Source organism: Palaemon carinicauda, chromosome 38 (assembly GCF_036898095.1).
Source record: "Palaemon carinicauda isolate YSFRI2023 chromosome 38, ASM3689809v2, whole genome shotgun sequence".
NCBI lineage: Eukaryota > Metazoa > Arthropoda > Malacostraca > Decapoda > Palaemonidae > Palaemon > Palaemon carinicauda.
Genome location: NC_090762.1, coordinates 49620391 through 49631832, shown reverse-complemented (window position 1 = coordinate 49631832; position 11442 = coordinate 49620391). Strand labels below are relative to the sequence as shown.

General features: G+C 34.4%; 1 protein-coding gene across 1 annotated transcript; it reads right to left on the bottom strand.

The window, feature by feature from the left end:
- Positions 1–1859: 1859 nt before the first annotated feature.
- LOC137630615 (hydroxyproline dehydrogenase-like) lies at positions 1860–10804 on the bottom strand. The gene is made up of 11 exons (XM_068362217.1): positions 10649–10804; positions 10080–10157; positions 9506–9619; positions 9175–9317; positions 8623–8813; positions 7357–7489; positions 5885–6092; positions 5221–5375; positions 4150–4328; positions 3357–3547; positions 1860–2399 (listed from the first exon to the last, which is right to left on the bottom strand). The coding sequence occupies exons 2-11, from the start codon at positions 10153–10155 to the stop codon at positions 2230–2232; spliced, it is 1560 nt and encodes a 519-aa protein (XP_068218318.1). The 5' UTR covers positions 10156–10157; positions 10649–10804; the 3' UTR covers positions 1860–2229.
- Positions 10805–11442: the final 638 nt, after the last annotated feature.

Sequence of the window (11442 nt, the reverse complement as noted above, 5' to 3'; positions counted from 1 at the left end):
GCGAGAACTGATGGACTGTCTGCTGAAAGGTGACGATATATAAAAAGTAGCTGTAAACTGTAAGTGAAAAGGGGGCGTGTCCTATCTGGAAGGTAGGGAGGGTGGAGTTTGTGAGGTGTGCGTGAATCTGCGGAGGTTGGAAGTGCTTAGGGGTGGAGAACGGGGACGGGATGGTCTCTCGTGCGTACAGACCGAGCGTTGCACAGAACCAACCCCTCCCTCTTGTACTCCATTAAGTAACAGCCTGCATGTAGCAGCGCTATAGAAGTCTCGATTATTGTGAGTTGAGACAGACTGAATTTGAATTGTCATGTATGTATTTCTGCCATTTCTTGAATTGTCTTAGGCCCATTGCCTAATTGTCTTTGCACTTGAATTATTATGTTTGCATTTCTGCCATTTCTTGAATTGTCTTAGGCCCATTGCCTAATTGTCTTTGCACTTGAATTGTTATGTTTGCATTTCTGCTATTTCTTGAATTGTCTTAGGCCCGATTGCCTAATTGCCTTAGAGCTTGAATTGTATGCATTGCCATTGCCATTTTCTGTTTGTTTTAGGCCCATTGCCTAATTGCTTGCCATTTGAATTCTGTAAAATGTGTGTACATTATCACTTATTTCTGCCGTTCCTTATGTGTATTACACGAGTGCTTTAGAATTGCTAGGCCCATTGCCTAATTTGATCTGTTGTATGACTGTATATTATTGATTGTGTTTATTACCCCGGGGTAACATTGCTGTTGTATATTGTGCGTACTCTGTTCGAGTCGTTGCGGAGCGCTACGCAGCGAGCCTAACAGAGTCTCGGAGTAAGCCACTCCCCTCACCCCGAGTCTAGCTCCATCCAATTGACCGACGTTTCATCGCTCCTTATTTTGGGGCGTGGAGGATGTCGGGAATTTCGACCCGATCAATCGAAATTCCCGCCATTTGACTCCACCTACGACTACGTCAAATTGGAGGGAGAGGAGAAAACTCGCGGGCGAATGAATGTAGTTCCAGACGTGAACGTTTAGAACCAAAAAGGGAAACCGCCTGGTAGGAAGGCGCTGAGACTAATAAAATCAATTGCTGATAATTTAAGATTAGGAAAAATAACGTAATTCTGTTGTAACATGATAAAAAAATCCAATCTAGAAATTTAGGTTCAGGACAAATTGCGCCAAAAAGGTGACGTCGGAGGTTGCAAGGCTAGCTCGTCCTCTTTGATCCAACGTCCCCAACCAAAGTAAGTCCCTTCTAATTGTTCTCTCTCCCCACGCCTATTGTACCCAGGTCGGTTTCCGTGTAGGTCTTGATAGAGTTGTAGTAATGTTTTTTATCTGTTGATATTTTGTCGATCCTTGTGCCAGGGGATCATTGGTATTGTGTAAAGCACGTCTAGGGGTCTCGATAAGGGTTTTATCGAGGTAACTTTATGAAAGATTAATTAATTTGTTGTTATCTTGAGTCCGAAGTGGACATAGTTTTTTTTCAGTCACATGTTCTCGAATGTTAGGTAAAGTTTAATTTTTCATGTTTCCTACGTATTAGATTATTTTTGTAATAAAATTTGTTAAGGATGCCCATATTCTAATTACTCCCCCGATGGTTTTGAGTAGCTTGTCCCTAAGACTTTGTGATCTGCCCAGTACATCGGGCTATTTTGTATAAACCGGTGATAAATCGCCACAGGTTCCTTTGTTTCAGACTTCAGAAACAGAATAATTCATGCACATTAATAGATTTGTGTTTATTCACATTCATGATATTTGTTGTCCACCTGAAAGTTATAAATAACAGTAAACTACTCAAACAGCACAACATATGACTAACGCTTGCCAGAATAGACGGTTCAGAGGCCAACGGATAATAGAACTAAGGGATTTCTGTTCTTAAAGGGGGTCCTATATTTCTAAAACTATTAGTTTGCACCAAAAATAAAGGTCAAATTCGTTCAAAACTCAATGTATATGGTAGGAAAAATATATTTCGAAATCCAAAATCCTGTGTTGGTAACTAATAATACCGTTGAAAAAATGGAATATCACTAAGTCAACCTGCATTTATACTAACCTTTCAATATCGAACTTCAAAAGTTAGTATGTTTTCATTTCAGTTATAATGAATAAAAATAACAGATATGTATTCATGATACATTCCATATTGGAATCAGAATCCTTCAAGTCAGGGCCTCAATAATATTGTCTGAAAACTGGAGTCCAAAAGACGTAGTTCCTTATATTACTAATCAGACAGGAAGGGAGAACCGCGTCCTAAGTTCTTGGGAGAGGAGTTGCCTCTCTTTCCTGGCACCTTTGAGGACTGCCCTGTTCTCGTTGGCGCGTCGAGACAAATAAGGAATCACTTCCACCATGCTCCCATAAGGTACGGACTTATACACTATATAACCGGATTGAGCTGAGGAGGAAAAGGTGATTAAGGTTTACTAGTTCAACTATACGAAGAAGTATCACATTCTGGCAAATACTGCAGGCTTTAAAAGGGCCCTAAGTTTCTTATGCCATTGAAATCCTAAAAGATTTTATTTCATAATTATATCATACTTTATATTAAGAAGAATTTTTAATCTTCTGGATGGTGTTATATCAAAAAATGCACGTAAAATGTGTATATGAACGTAATATGAACAGAGTGAGGATCTCAACAAACACAGAAACATTGCAGCTCAAATTTGTGAAAAACGTTCCCTTTGATTGTAGATGTTGCTGATGATGGAACTTGTGGTATTCAGGGGATATCTATCTTGATCTGTGATGCTACTAGTGATGGAAATGACTTATAACCAATTGCCCACTGTCTTATTGTTATATTCGTGTCGTAAGTTGTCTTTTTGGATGTTTGAGATTACAAGAATAAGTTAAGGACGATTTTCAACAACTCCCATTAAAACTCATTTCACCTGGCTGTAACCAACATCTGAGGTGATTTAACTATTACAAAAGAAGCTGGGTCAGGAAGAGAAGACAATGAATTGACGATCTTAGAAAAAGTTCTGGAATAAACTAGCATAGAAAGATCATAAACAGACGCGAGTGGATGAACATGTCTGAGGCCTTTGTTCTGTAGTGGACTAGGAATAGCTGATGACGATGAGGAACTATTACTCGAGTTACCAATGTAACAGCAATAAACATGAACAGTTAATAAAATCATATTGAAGATGAATCTTATTTCCAATTTCATAACCTGGGGTACTACAAGAAACGGGTATAATAATCCCCCTGGGATAAACCCCATTTCTTTAACACCATCAAAGCAACTCGCCATCCAATTGATCTCTTCATTAAGAAAGATACAGACACAGACAGACAAACGAACAGAGGAAACTTGAACAAATATCATATTTTTACTTACCTAAAGGAAGGGTGATATTCTCAGCCATGCCATAGACTTGGCCGAAAACCACATTACCAGCCGAAGGGTTCAGGTCCAGTTCTTCTATTCTACTGGCAGCCAGCCGGACTGATTCTTCGTTGTGGGTGGCCACGATGATGGCCTTACCATTGGGGTCCTTCTTAACCTCTTTTAGCATTGCGTATATCATGCTTTAGCAAGGATAGAGAAAACGTGGGTAGATGAGCTACTACTACTACTACTACTACTACTACTACTACTACTACTACTACTACTACTACTACTACTACTACTACTACTGATCTTCAGATTTTGTTCGAAAACCGTTTCTTCGACACGTTTGTGATTGCAGGCAATAAAATTAGGTATGCCATTTGAGTACACAACCCAGCATCAGACAATTCAAATAGATAAAGATACCATGACATTAGCAAGAGTGAGTCTCTCTCTCTCTCTCTCTCTCTCTCTCTCTCTCTCTCTCTCTCTCTCTCTCTCTCTCTTAGGAATGTCAGTGCATGACGCTTGACAAAAATGTGGGAAGAGGATATTCTATTTAGAAGATCAGTATGATAGAGGGATGAAGAAACGAAAATTCGTGTAATTCTGCTTAATTGTGACAAAAGAATATATATAGACCCAGAATCATTGTCACAAATAAGATAAGAATGACTTTATAGATTAGATAATGGTGTAGAATTATTCATTGACTCAAATATCAACTAGAGACATAGATCAAGCAAAAAACGTAAGAAACATATAATTCAGACACATAACATGACCTAATTCAACTGACCTATTATACATGGTATTTGTGTCCTCGTAAGTGTCATTGACGGGGGAAGGGCGACCCTCTGCGAGGGCGTCGGCCTTCTCCCTCTCGAGGTAAGCCCCTCGAACGATTTTCACGCCAAATCCGAAGCCGCCCAAAGCCTCCACGATGCGCAAGTCGTGTTGCAAGTTTTGCAATCCTGACTGACAAATTAAAATCGACAAAAGTTTGATTAATTAAATTAATGATTACGTGACTATGTATATACTTATATATATATATATATATATATATATATATATATATATATATATATATATATATATATATATATATATGTGTGTGTGTGTGTGTGTACACACACATATGTATATATATATATATATATATATATATATATATATATATATATATATATATATATATACATATTCATGAAGTATACAAAAACATATATACATCTGAATATGTTATATATATATATACATATATATATATATATATATATATATATATATATATATATATATATATATATACAGCATATATATATATATATATATATATATATATATATATATATATATATATATTTATTTATTTATATATATATATATGTATGTATATATATATATATATATATATATATATATATATATATATATATATTTATTTATTTATATATATATATATGTATGTATATATATATATATATATATATATATATATATATATATATATAATTATGTATATGTAAATATACATATGAATATATATATATATATATATATATATATATATATATATATATACATATATATATATATATATATATATATATATATATATATATATATATATACATATATATATATATATATATATATATATATATATATATATATATATATATATATATATATATATATACATAATGTAGGAAAAATAGGAACACATATCTTAAAATAACCCAATTTTGAAGACACATATAGAAAAGTAATTAATAATCAACATATTTGATAAAAAAAGAAAAAGTACAGAGCTAGCAGACACACCACCGTCCTTTCCAGATCTTCCAGGAAAATCCCTCCTCACCTTCAAGTACCCTTGGTAAGTGTTCCAGATGAGAGGCTTCCGGTCAGCGTTAAAGAGCCTCATCATTGCCAGGGTTAGGAGATTGATGGCTGGATTTGTGTATGTGAATTCAGCATCAACGGCCAAGATGACATTATCTTTCACGCATTTCTCTCCTTGGGAATAGAATCATACGATGTTTTAAATCAGTTTTGACTTGTTCTTTTAATTTTTAGGATTCTTGGTTGGTTTGTTAGTTATATAGAAATTTAAACACTAAATAACAATAATAATAATGATAATAATAATAATAATAATAATAATAATAAAAATAATAATAATAATAATAATAATAATAATAATAATAAAAATAATAATAATAATAATAATAATAATAATAATAATAAGAAGAAGAAGAAGAAGAAGAAGAAGAAGAAGAAGAAGATTATCCCTCTAAATGGAGGAAACACTACATACTTTTTAATGGATAGTGTCTTTTAAAGCCTTGCAACTATACAATTATATTGTTACTTTCCAATTGATAAAGACAAATAGAAAATAATACGTCTGAAAATTATTCACAATTTATAAAACCATTTTGATCATGCGCCCATTGAAATATTACAGTTAGAAAATTTCTCAGAATTATTATTAAAAAGAAGTTATTTCTTTTACAAATACTAACCCATTTTATACAATCTCGGCAATGATTCCATCAGCTGTTGGTAATCTTCTTTGTCCAATCCAAGGAACGCCAAGGAAGACGATACCTCAGGTAACTTTCCAGCGCTGAGACCATTTTTACCTACGGTCTCCATATGGATCGACAACACCCTCACTGCCTCTGCCCGCATTTCCTCGCTTAGCGACATGTAAGCCGTAGATATCCTACCCTTTGGAAAAGGAAGTCTGGTTTACGACAAAAAATTATTAGACGATATAAAAATTCCATCTATTTTTCATTTACCTAAATATAGTAGGATTAGTCTGGTAGCAAATAAGTCATTGATATTATTATTACTTGCGAAGCTACAACCCTAGTTGGAAAAACTGGATGCTATAAGCCCAGGGGCTCCAACAGGGAAAGTAGCCCAGTGAGGAAAGGAAGCAAGGAACAATAGAATATTTCAAAAACAGTGAGAACACCAAAATAAATATTCCTATATAAACTATAAACTATTAGAAATGATCCTTTAATATTATAGACGATAAGAGATAATGCGTAAATATGGACAGAGAAAAAAATAACCCGTTATTATCTCTAGTTATCTCTCCACTGTCTCATCTTCACTTATCATTTCTGACAAAGTAAAAAGAATTCTAGAGATTGGACAATCTCTTGGCTTGAGGTGTATATAGTAAGTACGTTAGTGCGTGTGAATTTATGTGGCTGTTTTAATGACTTTTTGTCTGTCTGTGCGGGCTAAGTGCTTAGCATATGAATTATAAAGATGTTTTGGATAACATCAAAAAGTCTGAGAAAGTCTTTCAATTAAGACAATTTCCATTCATAATTGGTATAAATCTTCCCCAAAATAGGCCAAAATATAAGTCACAAACTGGGTGTAATTAATAGGCTAATTATTAAGAATCATATTAGAAGCCTCCTACCATATGAGAATCATATCTCTCTCTCTCTCTCTCTCTCTCTCTCTCTCTCTCTCTCTCTCTCTCTCTCTCTCTCTCTCTCTCTCTCTCTCTCTCTCTCTCTCTATATATATATATATATATATATATATATATATATATATGTGTGTGTGTGTGTGTGTGTGCGTATACATACACGTACATATAAATATATATATATATATATATATATATATATATATATATATATATATATATATATATATATATATATATATGTATATATATATATATATATATATATATATATATATATATATATATATATGTGTGTGTGTGTGTGTGTGTGTGTGTGTGTGTGTAGGGGTGGGGTGTATATAGTTGATTGGGACAGTAATAAACTTTATCATCATTTGTCAAATCAATTTTCTTAATTAGGAAACTATTATTTATCTCTGTCTGAAATACGACATTGCGAGGCCATTTTTACGATTTACGAAATATTATGATTCAGTTTGACCTCGCCAGGAACGAGGCCAGTTGGGAAACCAACACAGGGTTGAAACTTACCAAGACATCCGCGGATAGGTGAGCTGTGTGCTTAGTCTGGCAGAGAGGCGTCGTATGCTGGCAAAGACTGTGTTTTCTGGCCATCTCGATGAGGAATAAAGTCTTGTCCAGGTTCTTGCGGTACATGGACTCTCTAAAACCCAAAGAAAAATTATTATCCTGTAATTTTAGTCTTCTGGAAGCGTTTTAAACGTTATAGTTATTTCTGAGCAATGATCTTTGTGTAATTTTTGTCTTTTGGAATCGTGTTAAACGTTATAGATGCATTCTGAGAAATGATCTTTCTGTAATTTTAGTCTTCTGGAAGCGTTTTTAACGTTATAGTTGTATTCTGAGCAATGATCTGCTGTTATTTAAATCTTCTGGAAACCTTTTAAACGTTATAGATGCATTCTGAGAAATGATCTTTCTGTAATTTTAGTCTTCTGGAAGCGTTTTTAACGTTATAGTTGTATTCTGAGCAATGATCTTCTGTTATTTAAATCTTCTGGAAACCTTTTAAACGTTACAGATGCATTCTGAGAAATGATCTTTCTGTAATTTTAGTCTTCTGGAAGCGTTTAAACGTTATAATTGTATTCTGAGCAATGATCTGTAATTTTAATCTTCTGGAAACCTTTTAAACGTTATAGATGCAATCTGAGCAATGATCTTTGTGTAATTTTTGTCTTCTGGAATCGTTTGAACATTATAGATGCATTCTGAGATATTACCTTTCCATAATTTTAGTGTTCTGGAAGCGTTTTAAAATTTATAGATGCACTTTATAGAAGGGATTGTGACAAAGGTATAAGAATGGAGTAAATTGAGTTAGGTACTTGAGTAACGCATGTGACAAATTTATTAGAATATGTTGTTAACTTGTTGAAATTATTCTAATGTTGTTACTGTTCTTAAAATATGTTATTTTCATTGCTCATTATTTCTCTTGTAGTTTATCTATTTCCTCATTTCCTTTCCACACCAGGCTATTTTTTCCTTTTGGAGTCCATGGGATTATAGTATCCTGTTTTTCCAACTAGGGTTGTAGCTTAGCTAATAATAATAATAATAATAATAATAATAATAATAATAATAATAATAATAATGCGTCATTTCTTATTGGTAATTTCGTTTTAAATCAGAAATTTTAAGAATTTTGTTTTCTTTTAGCTTGTCGAATACATTCAGAGTAAACCTCTCTCTCTCTCTCTCTCTCTCTCTCTCTCTCTCTCTCTCTCTCTCTCTCTCTCTCTCTCTCTCTCTCTATGAACCTCGAACACCCACAGGTCATGCCCTTCCCCGACGTCAGTCTCCATCATGGGCGCCACCATAAGCTTCACGTTGACATCGTGGAGGACATGGCTGGTGGTTGCCAGTTGTTCCTCGCTGTCCCCAGCCACGAACTGGTTATAGAATGGGGCCACGAAGAAGCTCAGAAGCTTCTCTCCCAGAATACGTTGACCTAGCATGAACATCTGGAAGGAAATTAGAGCTTGGGATTAAAATTGGTTTGGTGACATGCGTCCATTTCAAGATTCATTGAAGGGGAATTCTGGAAGTTGATGGGTGGGTTCAAGATTAAGATGGCTATGTGCTGACATTACTTTTGTTATCAAAGAGTAAAAATACTGTATAGATGTGAAATTTTGAATTGTCTGTTGATAACCTCACCCTCACGAGTTCGGTAAGAACTCATGAATAAACTAAGGCTTGGTCGCTGATCATATGTATATAATCCGTCTCTAAGGCCTTGTCTAGGGCATTGCCACTGCCCCTTGCCTCTCTGCCATTCATGAGCGGCCTTAAACATAAGTATATTAACTCGAATAAACTTACTTTATGGCTGTGGTCAACGAGGGTATCGACTGCGCATGCGTTGAGAACAAGAAGTCCCCGGATCAACTCGCTTGTTTTCTTGTGCTTAAATGCAAAAGAATGGCTGCTGAAGTCCAGCTTCTGTGGCGACTGTATTTTCGACGCTGGTAAAGAAAAGAGTCAGTTAAGTCAATTACTATTTAAAAGAAAGCAAGAATTCATGGTCTACTATTCAATTTTATATGATATCTATGAAATAAGTACTGAAGAATATATTATATCTTTTACGGAGTCATTATTGGATTACTGGTGTGGTGGGAGCTTGGAGTCATGTAAAGGCTTGATGATTTACCTGCTATAGCGTCTTCTATCTTTAAAGCGGCCAAGTGAGGAGAAGTTGCCTGACTGGTAGAAGAAGTTTGAGCCCGGCGAACATGATTATGACCAATCCCATCGATTTTCAAAACTGTTTCATAGAATTAATAATGGTTTAGTAAATCTGTTGTGGTATATATTTTTAAAGTTTATGGTGTAGTATTTTAAAATAGCTTCTATTGAGTAACAATTTTGGGGGTAATCCTTTCGACAGTTTTTGCAAATATCACTCAGAAAGAAGTTATGCTATTTCAAGGTATTATTGATTACATAAAACTTCCAATATCAATAACACGATAAAAATCAACAATAATGATTAAGATTTCAATCAATATTATTATCATCACTATTATTCATTTTATCATTATCATAATTTCTGTGGATTTCATTATTACGACTACTGTAAACAACTCGTCTTCAAAAGACTGTAAACTTGAACTACGTAATATATGCTAAAGAATTAAGTGAGTAAATTCTGTTTGCACATCGCGAGGATAATACACCGAACAAAATGAGGAGGCAATAAATTGTTTATTGTTATTTTGCATTACCTGCATTCCACTGTGAAGTGATGGACGAAGGACCAAGTAGCACAGCTCTGAGGAACTGCTCGCGTCTCAACATCATTGCTGAAATATACGCATATTTATGTATATGTACATATATATATATATATATATATATATATATATATATATATATATATATATATATATATATATATATACACACACACACATATATATATATATATATATATATATATATATATATATATATATACATATTGACGATCTATCGCTGAAGCCTGCGATGTATATATTTGTCACTACGCTGGAGGAAGAATCAGATAAACGAAATCTTTTTGGACCTGAAGAGGTATGAAAATACGAAAGCGGTAGTCCCAAAAACTTCGTTTTTCTGATCCTTCTTCCAGCTTAGGTACAAATACATATACATATATATATATATATATATATATATATATATATATATATATATATATATATATATATATATATATATATATATACGTGTATAAATATGTGTGCTTGTGTATAAAGCGTTTTTTCAAAATTTTAGTTCACAGAAGCGTCAATGGTTTGAGAAATTAATGCACCGTGTTGCAAAGCAAGTTATCGCTTGATGGTGGAAGAGCGCCCAATAATCGATCCCTTCCCGATGAAGAACGAAACCCAAATTCTTGTCTTCCTATCAAATCTGGAAAAGTCAAAGCGAGATGTTTACCCCCTTTGCGTAGTGTGAAAACCAACACATGGATAAGAGCAGCCTTTCAAGTTCACCAGTTCTCACGCTGTCAATATCTAGTGATAGCTAATGAAAAAAATAATCTTATGCCACAAAACACACACACATACCATTGCACTTCCCCCAATTTTGTGGGGGTAGCCGATAACAAAGAAATTAAAAAAAAGGGGGGGGGACCTTTACTCTCTACGTTCCTCCCAGCCTGACAAGGGACTCAACCTAGTTCGTCTTGTACTTGCTAGGGTGCCACAGCCCACCCTTCCCCGTTATCCCCCACAGATGAAGCTTCATAATGCTGAAGCCCCTACTGCTGCCACAAAATACAAAACAAAAAATCTATTTATCCAACTCGCTGGACGGCTTATCTAATTCTGAATTCGATCCATATTATAAAACGTACAGATAACGCTCAGTTGCATCTTAGCCTAGTTTCTGAAGTCGCCCTTATCAGTCAATATTGGATAAATTCTTTCTCGCGCGGAAAGAAATCGAATTCATGGTCAGATCTCTCTCTCTCTCTCTCTCAGAATAACATTTGCAGAGCCTAGAACGAAGTCTAGTAATGGATAAATTAAGATACTGCTGGTCTACTGTACCAGTCAACAGATTAAATTGTAAAGTAATTTAAAATTAAGACGCGCATTA